General features: G+C 38.9%; 1 protein-coding gene across 1 annotated transcript; it reads right to left on the bottom strand.

The window, feature by feature from the left end:
- Positions 1-7,894: 7,894 nt before the first annotated feature.
- LOC127644911 (zinc finger protein 239-like) lies at positions 7,895-18,748 on the bottom strand. Its single transcript, XM_052128359.1, has 2 exons — positions 18,309-18,748; positions 7,895-10,190 (listed from the first exon to the last, which is right to left on the bottom strand). The coding sequence occupies exons 1-2, from the start codon at positions 18,397-18,399 to the stop codon at positions 9,187-9,189; spliced, it is 1,095 nt and encodes a 364-aa protein (XP_051984319.1). The 5' UTR covers positions 18,400-18,748; the 3' UTR covers positions 7,895-9,186.
- Between the last annotated feature and the right edge of the window lie 1,246 nt (positions 18,749-19,994).

Below are 19,994 nucleotides of genomic sequence, written 5' to 3'. Positions count from 1 at the left end.
ACCTCCCACCATCATCCCTGGAAAATCGTTCTCCTTTCTTATCGCGGCTGCTAATGGTTTCAGGGCAAGACAGAACAGTAATGGGGAAAGAGGGCAACCCTGCCGTGTGCCCCTATCCAGAGTAAAATAAGCTGAAACGAATCAATTTATTTGTACCGCCACTAAAGAGTGTCTATATAGTAACTTAATCCATCCAATAAAAGCATTCCTGAACCCGTATATTTCCAAAATCTTAAAAAGATAATCCCATTCTACCATATCAAATGCCTTTTCAGTGTCAATTGAGATGGCAGCGAATGGAGTCTGATCATTCGCCACTGACCACATGATATTTATGTTTTCAGAAGAGCTGCAGCCCCAAATAAACCCCACCTGTTCTCTATGTATAAGAGATTTCATAAATTTGCTTTGACAATATTTTAACGTTTAGCTTTTTTTTCCTGTATATTTGTCCTTTTTAAGAATCAGACTAATCCGGGCTTGTGTCATGGTTGGCGGTAGTTTTCCATCCTTTAATGTTTCTGTTTAAACTTCTAGCAAAAGTGGAGCCAGTTCTGTAGCATAAAATCTACAAAATTCAGCGTCAAAGCTCACTGGCCCCAGAGCCTTGCCTGTAGGCAGGGCCTTAATTACCTTGTCAAGCTCCTCCAAGGTTATCTCAGAATAAAGATAATTGTTTTACTCAGTCGTCAGTTTAGGGAGATCTAATGGTTCCACAAAGTTTCTAATATATTCACCAGTAGACAAAGACATGGAACTATAAAGAGCAAGATACAATTCTTTTAAGATTCCTGCGGGGAAAGGTGAGTTTCTTGAAGAAACACTATTCTTATCATATTTCTTATGCTTAAGAAAAGAAATGCCTCTCGGGCCTTCCTTCTTTTTATGGTAATATTCAGTTTCCTCAGACAGTCAAACAAGTCTTCAGTGAGCCAGCTGTTCATGAGTGCAGCAGATGCTCCACAAAACAAACTCCAGCCAATAGGAGGCATAAGCACAAAGAACGAGCAGATCATCCACAACTGTCCTGAAGGGGTGTTATTTCACAAAACAAACTCCAGCCGTTAAGCAGAACCAGCACAAAAAGAAACAAAACAGCCATCCCAGTTCCTCGGATGGTCAAGAGTGAGTCAAGTTCACTCGGAGGCCACATAAAAAACACTTCCTCATTCCATCAACTTTATAAAAGACATTGCATATTGTGGGCATGCAGATATTTTGAGGCCATCCTTAGTATTCACTCTCAATCTGGCCAGGAACTTTCACAATCTTCCGTCAATGCAGAAGTTTCTTGAAGGAGTGTTACAACATAAAACAAAACTCTAGAAAAGAAACAAAAATTGGCACCCAGCTTCCTCAGACAGTCAAAAGTATGTGAAGTGGTGGTGGTGTAGTGGCTAAAGCACAGGGCTGTTCATCAGAAGGTCGCAGGTTCGAACCCCACGGCCACCACCATTGTGCCCTTGAGCAAGGCATTTAACTCCAGGTTGTTCTGGGGGGGATTGTCCCTGTAATAATTGCACTGTAAGTTGCTTTGGATAAAAGCACCAAATGCATAAATATAAATGTACAGTGAGAATCATCAAAAGGTTTACTCACCCCATTGATTCTATGAAGAACAGTGCTTGCATTGGACATATAAATACTTTGAGGCCATCCTTAGTATCTATTCTCGTTTGGCCGAAAACATCAGCGCATAAGCGATCTTCCGTTGATGTAAGAGTTTCTTGCATTCCTTGAATCGATTACATTTATCTCTTGTTGAATTCGCAAAGTCCAGGAACAAGAAAATGTTGAAAAAGCTTTCCTCTGCTCCCCACCTCATGTAACGCAAGATCTTTATCGGATGATCTCAGAAATTTGGCCAGAATTGATCGGGGCCTGTCTCACTCAGCCGATCTGTGAAACAGTACTCAGTGAGCTCGCTTGATTTCCACCTTATGGCCTGTTATGTCGAGCAGACTCTGGAAGAGCTCTTCTAGGGATTTCACCATATCTCTGCCTTCTACATGCTGAGGAATTCCAACAATCCGGATGTTATTTCACTCGCTACGATTCTCGAGGTCTTCCAGTTTTTCCAAAATGCGTTCCAAGTCTATCTTGGTTGCTAGAGGATTAGCAGCTAATTCCCTCTCCGATGACTCCAGATAATCGATCCATTTCTTGATGTCCGATAATCTTGTAACCAATCGCCGTAATCGATTTACATATTACAGCAAGATCCTCTAAGTCAGCAACAACTTTGTCATCATCACAGACCATACTCTCCAGTTGCCGCTGGATTTCTCCCGCTGCACCGTCCAAACTAAGTCCCTGGTCTGCAGGCCTTTCAGAAGTTTCATCTTGAGCACGTAAGTGTCTTTTAATGTCTCCACAGAGCCCAAGAATTTTGAATTCTTTGCCATGTTAACTTCAAAGAACAGATATGCAGCAGGCAGTGGTGAATTTTAGGGGCCTTCTCTGCTGGCATAACATGCCAAATAAATAAATATTTTCCATCCTTTCATTCTCAATCACCTTTTTGCTTATGTATTTTTAAATCGCTTTCCACTCTTAATTAATCTACAAACAAATAGAGAAAAACGAAAAGTTTATCCAGTCAGAATTAATTCCTTGATGCTTACAAGAGAAGTGTAACAGCTTTTTCACAAATTGCATGCCTGAAGCCAAGCTCGTTAGCAGAAGCAGTATGTGAGTTTGAGCTCCACCCCCTCAGGCCTTCAGAATTTCAACAGAATCACTCAAAATTGCAAATAAATGGGCAACTAAAGTCAGATTGTCAGATTCTTAAGCCAATCAAATCGATTTATTTGTTCTTGGTGGGTGTGATCTTTAGGATAGGTCCTGTTCCATACCTTCTAGCTGGCCTTGAGTGACGCAATCACGCTTTAAGTGATGTACATAATTTGAAAGCGAAGAGCGCAAGATCGTCATCACTGCTGCTATTGCCACTGAGAAAGAGATCTTTATGGATTTAAAAACATGAGAGGTTCTGCATGACCGTGTGATTACTTAATTCATTAAACAGGAAAGGAGGACTGATTTTCACTTCAAGTAAATTTGTAAGGGGGTCCACCTATTGGTCCAATGGCGGCTTCCAACAGCATGGATGAAGGTCTCCTGCGTCTTATCGTGCACGTTCAGTTTAAGTAATTTAATTACAATTACATAACTATATTATTCATTTTAAGATCCTCTTATTTTATCTGACTCCAATTATAAAAGTTTCTAAGGATATATTAATGTTCTAATCTTAGTTATTATTATTATTATTAAATTAGATTTTACATTGAATCATCATATTTAACTCTATTTTATATTGTGCTCGTTCATTTGGATTCCTGTCGCTTAGAGAGTCTCGCGCCGGCCGTGAACGCGGATCTCACGGTCACAAATATGCCAGTTTTGGTCATTAAAACAGGAATTGACTAAATACTAATTAGATGGCTGCTCCTGCTTGCCCTTTTATCTACAAGTACTTTTAGTCCCCTTAGATAGTAAACACTTAATTAGAGTAACATTTCTACCCAGAGGTCATGACCACTAAATTTACAAAGATAGACCAACATACCCAAGTTAAAGTAGTCTTATATGATCATGCCATAGTTTCCTATGTACACTTAGCTAGAAAATATTACAATAACCAGAGGTTTAGACTTCACCCTATTTAGGCTTGGTCGACACTAAACGGAAATTTCCTATCGAGCCTGTACACACTAAGTACACTAGAAATAATGCCTATTAGTTAGTGGGAGCTCTGAAGTCTCAGTCGGTGAGCCCCATGCTCCACTCAAAACCGGCTTTAGTCCGCTGCTAACCTGGTCGAAGATTTGCGGAAACAAGGACTTAATGTAATCTACTAAAGACAATAGTTTCAGTGTAAATCAGAATAAACTCAAATGTAACAATTTATTGACCAGGTAACATAATAAATTAATCAATTCCAATTAGACAGTGATAAGTCAAATTTAGACATTTTATCAAAACCTAAGAAATTCAAACTGCCATTATCTGATATAAACTACACACAGTAAACTGTGTATGATCGTCTGACTACAGACAACCATGAACAATGTGTCACATCTCCTTAAATACCCAAACCATGATCAAAGGGAATTTTGGGAGTGGTTAGGTTTGGAAGTCCTGAGTCTCATTAACATACAGGCATACAGAATGGGGACAGACCTCCAGAATTATACAGCATTTGGCTAGACCTTATAACTTTGTTACCAATAGAAAGAGACCATTTACCAGTCACACTGAGACATTTTAAAGGATATTCCTAGTCACATAATTTGTATACATCAGTCATGATATTTTGATGCATGTGGATCTTAGGTGAGTTTGAAGTGATTCTGAGCTGAAGGGGAAGGAGGAGTAGAGGGGGGCAGATGTTTCTGAGTTTTAGGAGAATAGGCCTAAATTGGCCTGAGGTGAGAGAGGTCAAATGTGAGATTTGTGTTTTATTGTCCTTGCTCAGTAGGATGTGTTGACTCAGGTGAAAATGTTCTTCTGTGTGAGAGTTTTTATGACTTGGTGCTCGCATAGTTCTTTGACTTTAATGACATCTTGTTGCCAGCCTTACAAAATTGGTAAGTGCTTTTGGCGTTTTCAAAGTGTAAATTAGGCTGCTTGAGCATTCAGTGTCAGATCAAGTTTTGAAAAGTAGTGCTACTAGCCTACTCGGAAAGTGCAATTGAATGCATCCTGAAGTCAGAATTACAACTTGTAGGCTAGTGCAGAGATTTTCAACTCTGATTTTGCCGAAATGCAGGGGCATGATGTCACACAAACATGTTGACAATCAGGGAGATATACAAAGTAAGATATAAACATTCACTTTATTAAGTAATATTGATAAATGAGTTAACAAACGCTTGCAGAAACAGGTTTATAAAACATTATAATCTCTTTTGATAATCGTACACATGAAGCACAAATGCTAGTGCTGCAGCATTGTTTATCAGTTGGATTGCTAGGAGACATCTCTAATGAGAGTCAAACCCCTGCTAAGCTAACGGGAGCATTGCAGTTCTGAATATCGGGGAATGGAATGCATTTATGGTTGGAGATATCAAGTAGGATTATCTCACATCCAACTTCAGTGAAACACAGCATAACCGTGTACCCTCATGAAACGAAATTTAATGGAAGCAACATTTTAATCGCAAATATTATTAGATCTGTGCTGGCTTTCATGCGTGGATGTGTTTTTAAAATGTCAGTTGTTATTATTAGTTGACTGCCACTAATGTATGATGCTTAATGGCATGAATCGCACTGAAGGCCTAGACTTAAAATGCACGTCCCGCAGCTGATAGCAGGGTGTATCGAATCTCCGATTAATAACATAAAAATAAACTAGCAAAGTGCACAGAGCTTGTTGTTTACACATCTGCTCCTCGCATGGCATCACGTGACTCCCCCAGATGAAATCATTTTTGCCAGCAATCTTAGTTGGAAAAAGCTGGATTTGACCACAGAACTGACTCGTTTGTCAAATTTCAGTGCACTATCCATATAAACTCCCATTTTTTTTTAAAGTGTTCTTTGTGTCTCAGAGGGGCCAAATACTGTCACCTCAGTGACACCTTAGCAGTCTCAGTAGAGTGGTGTCTTCTGAAGCCTGATGGAAATATTTCACAAATATAATTTTCTTCGAAGAAATTGTAATGGCATGTTTAATTCTAATTCAAGACTTTTGTTGATAAAATCTACAAGGTTAGTGCAAATTGACTTAAAAACATCTTTAAGAAACCTGATCGGAATTACATCAAACGAAGAGCCAGTATGCTTCAGCTTATCTACAATTTCCTGCAGAGAAGATATATTGATATAAATTGATTCAAAACCACATGAGACGTATAGCAGACCAGCCAGAACCTAGGTGGAGTGTGTGATGTTAAGTCTTTGGTCTCTTATTTTGTTATTAAAGAATTCTTGGGTTATTACAGTTCTTTTCGATGACATCTGCAAAGTATTTTGGCTTTGCTACTCTTATCGCCCGCTGGAATGTACAAAGTGAGTTCCTTAATATTTCATAGGAAATCTGAAGTTTATCTTGAATTTCCTTTCTGCTCGTCGTGAGGCCTGTCTTAGAACCCGTATGGAAGATAACCGCTATCAAACTGATATATTTTATTGAACTATTTCTCGGCTTTAAGATTTGTAACTAGACACATCAACCCTGGTGAACTGCTTAATGCTGTTTTGTTGTATGAAAATATATACAATACAAATAAAGAAATGTGTCAGCTAGCGATGGGTATCGCCAGCCACCTCACAACATAATACGTATTGTGATACACGTCACGATTCTATATATCGGAATACATCACAATATCATGATTTGATTCACAAGTTTTCAGATCAAATTCATATGGGTATATTTCGGATACAATGTACAATTTGCTTACATATCAAATAAATTTCCTCTCAGCTAATGCCCTTAATTTTAAAGGGACCTTCTAACCCCTTAGATATCCCTTCTAGATACAATTCTAAAATATACATTTTACAAATTATATTTAAAAAAATATATTCATCACATTGATCACTTTTTAGCTTTTGAAATTCAGCTTTTAGAATTTTCAAATTCAGTCTAATCCATGAATAAATGTCTTGAAATCAAGAACATGTGTGAAATCTGCACTCTCTCTAAGACTACGGGCATCCACTAACGCATAAGAGAGAGGATGCGCAGGTTTTCGTGTTTTAATTTTCATCCGTGCTATGTGCGATTAGAAATTAAAAAAATCTTTTTTGTTGTTTTTAATCAACAACTGACTGTAAAGTTCAGAAAGGACATTAAAAGACATTATGCAATGACATATTGATTGTGTGGATCTCGCCATTAATTATGTATTAAGAATTGACACCAACCTGTATGTTACTCAGGAGTACTAATCTCCTCACAGAGTCAGCGGCAGGTTGAAATATGCAACAAAAACGCACCAAACTATGTTCATCTCTAGGAGAATGCGTCTCCTTCCTGAGCGTTATGATGGCTGCGTGATACCATGGTGTTTGGAAATTGCTCCCAAGGATGAACCAGACTTGTGGAGGTCCTTAGTTTTTTTTTTTCTGAGGTCTTGGCCAATTTCAAAGGCTTGACATAATTTTCTGGAATTTTCAAAGCTGCTTAAAGAATAAAGTCATATGAATTTAAGACAGCATGAGGGTAGTAAATTATGAGAAAATTATCATTTTGGAGAGATCTATTCCTTTAAAATTAGCTCTTAATCACCAGATGTAGGCATGTCGAGATTATTAAATAGCCGTAAACCGCAGATATTTTAGACAACCGTGATTATTGGGCATTCTAATTCCAATTACATTTTAATGCACAAATATTTTGAGCGAATATACTGTATAAATGCCATGAATGTCGTGTTTGTGTTTCATTTAGTTGAACTGAGGGCTGAGATTTTATGGCAAATGTTCTGGTTCATACATGCTGTGACAGAGGAGACCCAAGCTTAATCTTTTTCTGTGGAGTGATAAAATAATGAAACTAAATCTTGAAGGTTTTGCTTGATTTATATACTGTTTTTCAAGTTAATATGTAAAAACGACTTCTTAAGGTGTGCTTTTTTCTGCATCTGTGATTCATACACCTTAAGAAATATGATAATATATATATATATGACAATTATTCACGAAAGCCTGTGATTATTCATCATTATCACAATTATTTGTTTGAAAATGTCATAATCATGACAGCCAGATGACAAATAACTGAAAGTGACCACCAATACGTATTTGTAATGGGTTCAGGATGGGTAAGGAGGCGGCGGGAAGGGTCAGGACAGTCAACATAACTTTAATGATGTAACTGAACTTAAAACAACATAAACAAACATAAACACAGACAGCATGGCTGCATGTCTCTCTCTCTATCCCAAACTGCCATCTCCAGCTCCCCTATATCTCTCTCCTGCTAATTAGTGGACCCTGCGCCGGCCATGCACCTTTACGGCCCAGCCACACCCTCCTGCTCACACTCCTCCACCGCCTGATTCAGGCCGGGGCGCCATCCGGACTCCCCATCTCTCCCCGCCTCCTGGGAAGAGAGAGGGAAAGGATGAGCAGGACACACACACACAAAAAAAAACTTGCTCACCGTTCACTAGACATGCCGTCGCCTGGTCCTTAGCCACTCTTCCGCCCTCTGGCGGACAACAGCCACTCCTCCTCGGGTAGATGGCAGCGAGCAGGCGGCGGGAACCGGCAGGCTAGTCAACATAATGACAACTTAACTGAAAACAACATAAAAAAAAAAAACAAACACACACAGCATGGCCACATATGTCTCTCTCCCAAACTGGCGTCTCTGGCTCCCCTTTATCTCTCTCTCGCCGATTATTTGACTCAGCACTGGCCTTGCACCTTCACGGCCCAGCCATGCCCTCCTACTCGTCACAGTGTGCTCTTTAAATACACACACACACACACACACACACACACACACACACACACACACACACACACACACACACACACACACACACACACACACACACACACACACACACACACACACACACACACACACACACACACACACACACACTTTTTTTTTCAACATTGCTGTACTTTCACTGACTGCACACTTTGTTCGCACAAAATCAGTTTTTAACTTTTATTCACTTTTGTTTGTTTGCTCCAATTGATCTTTGTTTACATTGAATATGTTGCACTAAATAAACTGTTATACACACTGTGCTTTCTTTTAATAAGAAAGAGACCACTCATCATATTTACAATCATTCAATGGATGTTTTTAGGTTACAACAATTTTTACATTGTTGAGTCCCATTTTCATGGTCCCACAAACTAATCAGACTGCCTTGGACTTACATCTTCTTAGCATTAAATAGATAAATGAACAGCAAATAAATTGATCAAATGAAATGTCCCTAGAGTAACACATTCCATAACAGATGCAATTCACAACAGATATCATGAACATTCAGCACAATATACATTGGTATTATATATATATATATATACATACTTTTTTTAGCAGTATTACTGGATAAGGCCAACATCCCTCTGTCCCTTACCTGCAGTGCTAAATGAGTTCTGTAATGTATAGTAGCAAATCACCCTTTTTAAATGAAATTGCTTTTTGGGGGAAATTCTTCAAAAATGTCACCATTTACATAACACAAAGATGAATGCTGCTCATTGTGAAAACTCTGGACAATGCTGTTTTTTTTTATGAGTCCGAAGAGTACTTGCTTGGCTGAAACTCTTCCCACATGAAGTGCAGTGGTACGGCCTCTCTCCAGTATGCACTCTCTCATGTGATGTCAGGCCTCCTGACTGACTGAAACTCTTTCCACAATGTAAACACTTGTAAGGTTTTTCTTTAGTATGGATTCTTTTGTGACGTTCCAAGTCATAAGCTCTGTAAAAGGCCTTTCCGCACTCAGAGCACGCATGATCTTTCACACCAGTATGTATGTTCTGGTGCTCTTTTAAAGTGTGCAGATGTGAAAAACTCTTTCCACAAAGTGAACACAAGTATGGCTTCTCATTTGAATGAATTTTCTCATTTGCATGAATTTTCAAGTGGGTTCTTAAGTTTGATGCTGAAGAAAATGTTTTGCCGCACGGATCACATCTATATGACTTTTCTCCAGAGTGCAAGGACAGATGATTTTTGAGATTGCATGCCTGTCTGAAACTCTTCTCACAGTGAGGGCATGTATAAGGCTTCTCACCAGTGTGAATTCTCATGTGTTTAGTAACACTTTCTTTTCGTGTGAAAGCAATCCCACACTGAGGGCAGGTGAAAGGCCTCTCACCTTTGTGGATTCGAATGTGCATATTAAGATTTCCTTTACGTGCGAAACTCCTCAAACACAGATGGCAGGTGTGAGGTTTCTCTCCTGTGTGCAGTCTTATGTGACTCCAAAGATTACTATTTTCTCTGAAACTCTTCATACAAAGAGGGCAGGTGAAAGGCTTCTCTCCGGTGTGGACTCTCATGTGACTCTTAACGTGCCATCTCTCTGAAAAACTGGTTCCACACAGAGGGCAGGTGAAAGACTTTTTTTCTCTCGGTCTTTGAGTTCTTTTATGTGAGTTTTGTCCAGTTATAAAATCATTAAGTCTCTGAAACTGATGGTTCTTCTCCTCCACTTCATTCAGTTCTTGACTGTCCTGTTTCACTTCCATCAGGCCTAAAATGAAAAGATTTATTTTCAACATTTATTTTGAATTATTTATTTGTAGCAGATAGCTACAGGGGTCTGTCAGGCTCATTTATAAAGGCATTTTTAAAATTATCTTAAATGAGAACATAAGACAATGTCCTAAAATTTCCTACCAAATATTTATAAAACATCCATACGGACAAATAAATGTTCCTATAATATCCAAATTTGTTGAGACAAAATATAATTGAAGTTCATACGCCTATTACTCTCTTTCATTCATTGTTATTTTTATTATTAATATTATGGTGGTGGCATATGGGCTAGGCTAAAGCTTAACCTGAACAGAGCGGCTCCACCTAGCATCTTCCATGCCAAAAGTTCAGTCAGTGACTAAAAAGATCGACGAACTATGAATCTGGATTAGGCAGAAAATGATTTTGGACTGTATCGTTGGGATTATCACAAAAACATGGCTTAACAGCAACATTCAAAACAGTGTTTTTGATCTCAATGGATACAATATCTTCAGGGCTGACAGATAGGTTTGCCACTTTTGAAGTTGTATGGGACACTATCTAAAGTTGGGGATTTGGGGGTGACTTTATAGACGGTCCCTTACCACACCCTTCACAGTAATAGCTCGTTTTAGCACAATGTGTCTACTTTTCAGAAGCTCCCTTACTCAATGTAGACACAATTTTCAACTAATATCAAGGTTAAATTAATGATCTGAAACGATTTTGCCATGATGCTAGAGCTGGCTTTTTCATATCATTCGATATCAGTATTTATCATAATATTCAAATCACATTTGCAAATTGTTTTGCATTTCCAAAAAAAAAAAAAAAAAGAAAACAAGATCTGAAACAGTCTAAATAGTCTTTACAAAACTGCGTTGGGGGCCCAGACACAGCCAATGCAGTGGTGTCTGAGGGATCTTCTATGAATTGATCAATTGAGTGCAGTTGGATATGAATGTTATAAGATGATCGTTAATTTTGAATCATAATGACAGCATATATATATATTTTTTTTATTACATTAAAATCTGGGGTCCGGAACGCGGTGACCTGCTTAGCGGGAAAAATAGCAACTTCATACAGTCTGAGGCTGTGTTTTCACTGACGCAGAACAAATCTGCACAAAGCCACTCCCAACGCTAGAGAACCGCTTGCCCGGTGCTGCTGTCAATTTTACAATCCAACTCACAAACTTAACTCTCGGCTTCCATAGGAAGGGATTGAAAGCGCTCGCTCACGTTCGCTCACTACGCGCCAGTGGAAACATATGATAAGAAAGCCAAACTGCTAGTGTTTTTAGCAACACGCATGTCTAGATGTAGAACACAGGCTAAATATAAAAATTTCTCATAAGCTTATTGTCGCCATCATGGAGTTTTTTTTTTTTTTTCATCGCGATAAATGTTGATATCGTTTTATTGCCCATCCCTACATGACGCCATCTGACCACCTTAAATAGGGGACAAAAAGTGTCCCGTTTTGAATTGATAAGGGATGCATCATTTCATCTTTAAATACAAGATGATCCTGAATTTTACGGGACGGGTGGAACCCTAACAACAGCAGGGTTTAAATTTATGTAAACAAAGCATGGATAATGGACGCTGTTTTCACAGTGTAATAGAGATGTAAAAATGGGTTTTAATGACTTCAAGCTAATTGTATGTAAACGTATGTATTCAACTGTAAATCATATGCACAAAAACGGTTTGTATGCATGCTTGTCATGTCAGTTTCTGCCTTCATAAATCCCAATTTATTCCTCACTTTTGAAGGGGGCTATTTGCTGCTTATTAAGGTTAACGCCAGTGTTTCTGCTGTTCAAAGACAGCTGAGGAGAGTGAGAAGGGGGGAGAAGAGGCAGCAGGTGGAGCTCACCACCCCACACATGGAGGAGAGGGATCTCTGGGAGCTGAACCAGAAGTGACAGAACCAGCTTCCAAGAAGACAGTGCTTGAGGATCTGTTAGGGGACTCTTTCTCTATTGAGCCAGAAAAGTCCAACAGAGGGATCAATAGGGAAATTTAAATCTACAGAAGAGAGGCCTCTATCCCACTCAGTAGCGACCCTCTGAAATGGTGGAGAGAAAACTGCTCTCAATATAATCTGCCATTTCCACTTGCCAAAGCATACATTCACTTTCAAAAAGCTACACTTCTGATGCTGCACTGAAAAAGTGCTTTGGGAACAAATTTAGGTGAGACCAGCTGTGAATGTGTGCAACACATCAATGAACATTGACCGGAATTTATAGCCTCTGCCGGTGTAATCATTGGATGCACCTGTGGCAGGGCTATAAATAGATGCGTCACAGGCGCATCGTCTGATCTTTTGTCTTCAGATCAAGCTGTGTGTGTGTGTGTGTGTGTGTGTTTCATTAGCCTGTTAGAACTTTCTTTCCTCTGTTGGGAGTTAGGATTTGTTAGGCAGTGCACAGAAGACCTTTCTATTCTGTCTCTTCTTTCTCATAAATAAAAAAATAATACAAAAATGAATACAAAAATTAGAACAAATCTATTTGTTTATTATTAAAGGCTTGGAACATGCCGATTAATAAAGATAAATTTAGAAAGAAAAAAACGTTATGGTCTAAAGGCGCTCTGGAAACACGCACCTCATTTTTACTCACATGTGGGAAAAAAAAAGAGGATGCAGGTGTGGCCCGGGACAGGGCATCAGTGAAGCGTGTTTCAGCGCTAGAGAAAAATATTCAAGAATACAGCGTAGAAAGAACAGATATGATGTAACCGGTTCTGTTGTTTTGTTGCGCTGCTCATTAGAGACGATGAGAGGGCGTAACCGTCGTCATGATGTCTTGCAGTCAAGATGCAATCAATCTGGGGTCTGGAACGCGGTGACCTGCTTAGCGGGGCAATAGCAACTTCATACAGTCTGAGGCTGTGTTTCCACTAACGAAGAATAAATCCGAAAAAAGCCACTCCCAACGCTAGAGAACCGCTTGCCCTGCGCTGCTGTCAATTTTACAATCCACCTCACAAGCTTAACTCTCGGCTTCCATAGGAAGGAATTGAAAGCGCTCACTCACATTCGCGCACTACACGCCAGTGGAAACATATGATAAGAAAGCCAAACTGCTAATGTTTTTAGCAACACGCATGTCTAGATGTAGAACACAGGCTAAATATCGAAAATTACTCAAAAGCTTATCGTCGCTATCATGGAGTTTTTTTTTTTTTAATCGCAATAAATATTGATATTGTTTTATCGCCCAGCCCTACATGATGCCATCTGACCACCTTAAATAGGGGACAAAAAGTGTCCCGTTTTGAATTGATAAGGGATGCATCATTTCATCTTTAAATACAAGATGATTCTGAATTTTACGGGACGGGTGGCAACCCTAACAACAGCAGTGTTTAAATTTATGTAAACAAAGCATGGATAATGGACGCTGTTTTCACAGCGTAATAGAGATGTAATCTAACTGTTCTGCTGATCTTAAACATCTTATTATTAATATAGTCAATTAAAAGTGAAACAATCTGTCTGTAAACAATTGTTGGAAAAAGTACTCATGTCATGCACAAAGTAGATGTCCCAAATGACTTGCCAAAACTATAGTTTGCTAATATGAAATCTGTGGAGTGGTTAAAAATGGATTTTAATGACTTCAACCTAATTGTATGTAAACTTATGAATTCAACTGTAAATCAAAAGCACAAAAACGGTTTGTATGCATGCTTGTCATGTCAGTTTCTGCCTTCATAAATCCCAATTTATTCCTCACTTTTGAAGAAGGATCAAATCCAAGGAGTTTATGAACAAATCTGGCCACATGTACGTTTTACCAGGGTGCGAATTTCACGATGACCTTCAGGGTGGTCAGAGCAGGGGTTGATGTTGGGGATTGGTAACACTTTATGATAATGTACTATACGTGCACTCTCATTTCAGTTGTTGTTGTTAATATTGTGATTATTTCTCGTTATTTTAGCAGACAGCTTGCTTCATATATTTGGATCAACAGCATTAAGTTAAAGAGGGTAAACTTCATCATTCAACTGAACTGTGCACAAGCATTTAGACACTTGCGTGTGACAAGGCGATTCCACCACCGTGGCCGACACAAAGAGAGTAATTTGCTATTAGCTGCTTATTAAAGTTAACTCCAGTGTTTCTGCTGTTCAAAGACAGCTGAGGAGAGTGAGAAGGGGGGAGAAGAGGCAGCAGGTGTAGCTCACCACCCCACACATGGAGGAGAGGGATCTCTGGGAGCTGAACCAGAAGTGACAGAACCAGCTTCCAAGAAGACAGTGCTTGAGGATCTGTTAGGGGACTCTTTCTCTATTGAGCCAGAAAAGTCCAACAGAGGGATCAATAGGGAAATTTAAATCTACAGAAGAGAGGCCTCTATCCCACTCAGTAGCGACCCTCTGAAATGGTGGAGAGAAAACTGCTCTCAATATAATTTGCCATTTCCACTTGCCAAAGCATACATTCACTTTCAAAAAGCTACACTTCTGATGCTGCACTGAAAAAGTGCTTTGAGAACAAATTGAGGTGCGACCAGCTGTGAATGTGTGCAATACGTCAATGAACATTGACTGGAATTTATAGCCTCTGCCGGTGTAATCATTGGATGCACCTGTGGCAGGGCTATAAATAGATGAGTCACAGGTGCATCGTCTGATCTTTTGTCTTCAGATCATGGCGTTTCATTAGCCTGTCAGAACTTTCCTTTGTTAGGAGTTAGGTTTTCTGCGCACTGCCTAATAAATCCTTTCTATTCTGTCTCTTTCTCAAAAAAAAAAAAAAAAATAAAAAATAAAAAAATGTCTGAAAGTCAGAGCAAACAATGTGTGTTCCCTTGTCTACGCTCTATGGCTGAGAGGGATACGCATAAGTTTTGCTTTGTTTGTTTGGGGGAAGAGCATGCTGCTCTCGGTCAAAATGCTTCACACTTGTCTCGCTTACTTCCGAGAGTCGGCGCCCACACTTCATTTGCGGGGCTCTCGTATGGATCTGGCTGAGGAGCGAGAGACGGGTCCATCCATCCGCACTCTCTCTCTCTCTCTCTCCCCCCCGCTCTCTCCCCCCCCCTCCCCCTCTCCCCCTCTCCCTCTCCCTCTCTCTCCCTCTCCCTCTCTCTCTCTCTCTCCCTCTCTCTCCCCCTCTCCCGACCCAGCTGGTCCTTCCCGTGATCCTGAAGCACGCTCCGGCGCCTCTTCGGTTCATGAGGGGGACCTTGAATCTCTTGAGTCTGCGGACTTTGAGTTACCCACCACCGAGCATGATGGTAAATCATCGGAGGAATTACTCGAGGTGATTACTCGTGCGGTGGCCAGGCTTCGATTAGACTGGCCACGCGAAAAAGAGACCCCCAAACGCTCCAAGTTGGAGGACTGTAAAATGATGCACCTGTGACACATCTATTTATAGCCCTGCTACAGGTGCATCCAATGATTACACTGGCAGAGGCTATAAATTCCGGTCAATGTTCATTGATGTGTTGAACACATATTCACAGCTGGTCGCACCTAAAGTTGTTTCAGAGCAGCATCTCGCTCCGCTTTCATCAGGGAACAAGGGTTACACTTAAATAACCAGAGACGTTTCAATCCCTGCTACCTCCATGTCTTTTCAACTGCAGAAGACATAGTTGCTGCCCAAAGGTCTAAACTAGTGCCAGACCGATATATCAGACATATTTCAGAACATATAATGCAGAAAACAATGCTTTAGAATTGGTGTCATAACAGGGCTGATTTAAGCAGTGTGGTATTAAGCGGTGTCTACTCCGTAAGTTGCTAACTAGTTTGTGAAATACATACTGGAAATTGAATAACGATAACCACATCATGTCCCCTTTCAATATAACTAATATAATGATAACCCTGTCCCTGACAACCATGTCACTCATGTATATCACATCTGTTTGCTGTTAGCCAGCTATAATTTATCAGTGCATTCAGTAATGTAGCAAATTGAAAGGTAATCATCAGAGCATCTTTTTACAGCTCAGCAGACAATGGTGCAGTGGTGGATTGTGCCTGTTGAGTTCTGATATCACACTATATTGTTACCTAGTTGGTGAGACGCAATGCTGAAAAGTAAATAGCAATGTCCATCTTTTACTCACCATGACAATGAGCTTATAGCTAGCTAGCTAACCTGGTAGCTACTTTCATTGCTTGGCAGCTGATTGAAAGCTAATGTGTAAACATATATTCACCAAACTGTTTTGTTCAGGATTCACAGTTTGGTACCCCCCTTCAACAAAACAAAGTCAGTCATTGCATTTATAAAAAAATAATATATTCTGATTTTCCACCATTGAAAGTTTCCCCTTAACTCGTATAGCAGAATACGGTGTAACACTGCTGCCGCTGTTTATCTTTTGATTCGGCAGGTGTAAATGCTTCTTGTTTTACAACCTGTCAATAATTGACTGGCAGTATTAATACAGTCAGCATTTGACTTACACTTAAAAAAGTACTGATATATAGCCATTTATTTTATTCTTTATTTAAATAGTCAGCAACTGGCTGATACTGAACATACAGTACTGATGTTTATTAAGCTATTTATTGTATTTTTATTTATTCTTTATTTTCTCAGTGTTCATTTCTAGAATTTGTTGACAAATGTATAATAATAATGACAAATATTATTCTGATAGAAAAACATTTGTTAAAGAAAGCAGCCTTCTTTGCATAGTCATATCAGTGCAACATTGGTGAACAATCCACATAGAAAAGGTCTGTTTTCATTCCAGCTTAAATTAAATATATCGGCCACCATATCAATAATCAGTGAATTTTCCAACTCTAAAATCGGTATCGGTCTCAAAAATCTCTAACTTTCAGTTACAGTTCAGTTAGGTCACACTAATTTTCACTTTTGGGTGAACTAACCCTTTAAATATATATATCTTCTGAAAAAATATCATAGGTGTGGGTGAGAAACAGATCAATATTTAAGTCCATTTTTAAATGTAAATCTACAGTTACACTTTCATTTTCACATTCAACCACCTACTGTTTGGGGCTGGTCAAAGCAGGAGATTGATATTCCAAATTAACTTAAATATTGATCTGCCTCACCCACATCTACCATATCCCCTCTGAAGATATACATTTAAAGGGTTAGTTCACCCAAAAATGAAAATTATCCCATAATTTACTCACCCTCAAGCCATCCTAGGTGTATATGGCTTTCTTCTTTCAGCCAAACACAATCAGAGTTATATTAAAAAAATATCCTGGCTCTTCCGAGGTTTATAATGGGAATGAATGGTACCTTAGATTTTGAAGCCCAAAAAAGCGTATCCATCCATCAAAAAATAATCCATACGGCTCCAAGGGGTTAACAAAGGCCTTCTGAAGTTAAGCGTATTTGTAAGACAAATATTCCTATTTATAACTTTAATCACTGGCTTCCGGTAACAGCGGTCTGTGGGTTCACTGGCTTCCTCCATCCTCTGCGCTTCCGCGTTCGTCACTTCTCACCGGAGCTTACACTATGCCTACGTCATATGCCGGAACTCGACTCTTTCGTTAACACGCAGACGGCCATTACGGAAAGCCAGTGATTATAGTTTGTAAAGTTATAAATATATTGCTTCACTTCAGAACACCTTTATTAACCCCCTGGAGCCGTATGGATGATTTTTTGATGGATGGATGCACTTTATTGGGCTTCAAAATCTATGGTACGATTCATTCCAATTATAAAGCTTGAAAGAGCCAGGATATTTTTTTATTTAACTCCGATTGTGTTTGGCTAAAAGAAGAAAGTCATATACAACTAGGATGGCTTGAGGGTGAGTAAATTATGGGATAATTTTAATTTGTTGGTGAACTAACCCTTTAACCACTGGAGTCATATGCATTACTTTTATGCTGCCTATGTGTGCTTTTAGAAAGATCTTGTCACCATTCACTTGTATTGTATGGACCTACAGAGCTGACATAGATGAGTCTCATACACATCTGGAATGGCATGAGGGCGAGCAAGTAATGAGAGAATTTTCATTTTTGGGTGAACTATGCCTTTAATGCCATCAAATCTGGTTCAATGTTATTAGCATTTAGATGTATTTTTCAAACGCCGTTTTACCTTAACTATCATGAACAAACAATAATGAAGAATGGACACCAACCTCTTTGTTCCTCAGTATCTTCATTTTTCATGGCATTTGAACTGCATGATTCTGGATAACTCACGTCCTCACTCTCTTCTTTAATAAACATAATTTACTAATTTTTATCCCGCAGCTCTCAGTTATGTAACAGTAATTCCTGTCTGTTGGCAAACGCGTCTCTGTCACGCTTAGGATGATGACAATCTCCGCGTATCGCGCAGTTTAAACTATTAAATCCGGATTATGACGAGCTTCATTTAAAGTCTGATGTTGGATATTCGTACTTCGTATCTCCGGTCTATTGTCCAATGCTCGGGGGATGAATTATAAACGAACAAACTGGCAACGCTTATATATTTGTTCCTGCGAGGCAGCATATGTCCTAGCCCGCCCCCACCTAAACACATGAAGCCTGTTAGGCTGAGTAGCCTACCAGGAACAACACATGACACATTTTGACCCTGTCACTACCGGAAACACGATTGGTACTGCGCATGTGCGAAAATGCGTCTACTTCCTGTCTGAAGTATGTCGAAACAATTTACGGCAATTGTTGGTTTCTTTGGCTTTGGTAATAATTTTATCAGAGCGATTCGTTCAATGTATAGCGATTGCAATACTTCTATTAAATTACCTTTTGGAAGAACTCCCAGATTTAATATTTCTAGAGGCGTAAAACAAGGAGATCCTGCAGCTCCTTTCTTATTTCTATTAGTTATGCAAGTGTTGTGTCTTCATATTAAAAAAATATCCATTTCAGGGTATTTGTTTATCTGACAAAGAAATAAAATGTTCACAGCTTGCAGATGACACAACCATATTTTTGAGAAGTGACAGAGAAGTAGATGCAGCACTTAGGTGTTTAGATATATTTTCTTCAGTCTCAGGTTTAATTATTAATATTAATAAATGTGAATTGTTCCCTTTGAAAGACATGCCTAATGATGTCATGGAATTGTGTGGCATACCAGTTAAAAACCAAGTTTCTTATTTGGGGATCAAAATATGTAAAAATCAAATGGAAAGAATTTATTTAAATTATCTTCCATTAATTGATAAAGTACAAAAGAAATGTAATGCTTGGTTAATAAGAGATTTATCTTTGACTGGTAGAATATTGCTATCAAAAGCTGAAGGGTTGTCAAGATTAGCTTATACAGCAATGGTTTTAGATGCTCCAAAGTTAATTAAGCAAGAAAATGTATAATTTTATTTGGAAGAATAGGCCACATTACATAAATAGAGGTGTATTAGGTAATTTATTTCATCAAGGTGGTTTAAATGCAATTGACTTTGAAGTTTCTAATACTATTTTTAAAATTAAATGGATTCAGAATTGTATCAAATCTAATAACAAACTGTGGTATTATATCCCAAATTTAGTTTTTAACAAAATTGGCGGTATTAAGCTTCTCCTCAGTTGCAATATCGATATTAATAAAATCCCCATTAAACTATCTAACTTTCATAGACAAGCTCTGTTATCTTGGTTGCTGGTGTACAAACACAATTTCTCTCCCCACAAATGTTTGATTTGGAATAATAAAGATATTAAATATAAGAATAAAACACTTTTCTTTGATTATTGGTTTAGAAATGATATTTTATTGGTGACACAGTTGCTTCGCCATGATGGTCACTTAATTTCATATGGAGAATTTCTAGATAGATTCAAACTTCCAATATCTGCAAAGGATTACGCAA

Source organism: Xyrauchen texanus, chromosome 6, assembly GCF_025860055.1.
Source record: "Xyrauchen texanus isolate HMW12.3.18 chromosome 6, RBS_HiC_50CHRs, whole genome shotgun sequence".
NCBI lineage: Eukaryota > Metazoa > Chordata > Actinopteri > Cypriniformes > Catostomidae > Xyrauchen > Xyrauchen texanus.
This window is presented reverse-complemented; position numbering and strand designations above follow the sequence as displayed.

What these genes read in the sequence shown, in the direction of transcription:
- LOC127644911 (XM_052128359.1), bottom strand. Translation starts at nt 18,399, where the DNA reads ATGTTTATTAAAGAAGAGAGTGAGGACGTGAGTTATCCAGAATCATGC. An exon ending in AGATACTGAGGAACAAAGAG is followed by an intron (nt 10,191 to 18,308) that starts GTTGGTGTCCAT and finishes TTTTCATTTTAG; the next exon opens with GCCTGATGGAAGTGAAACAG.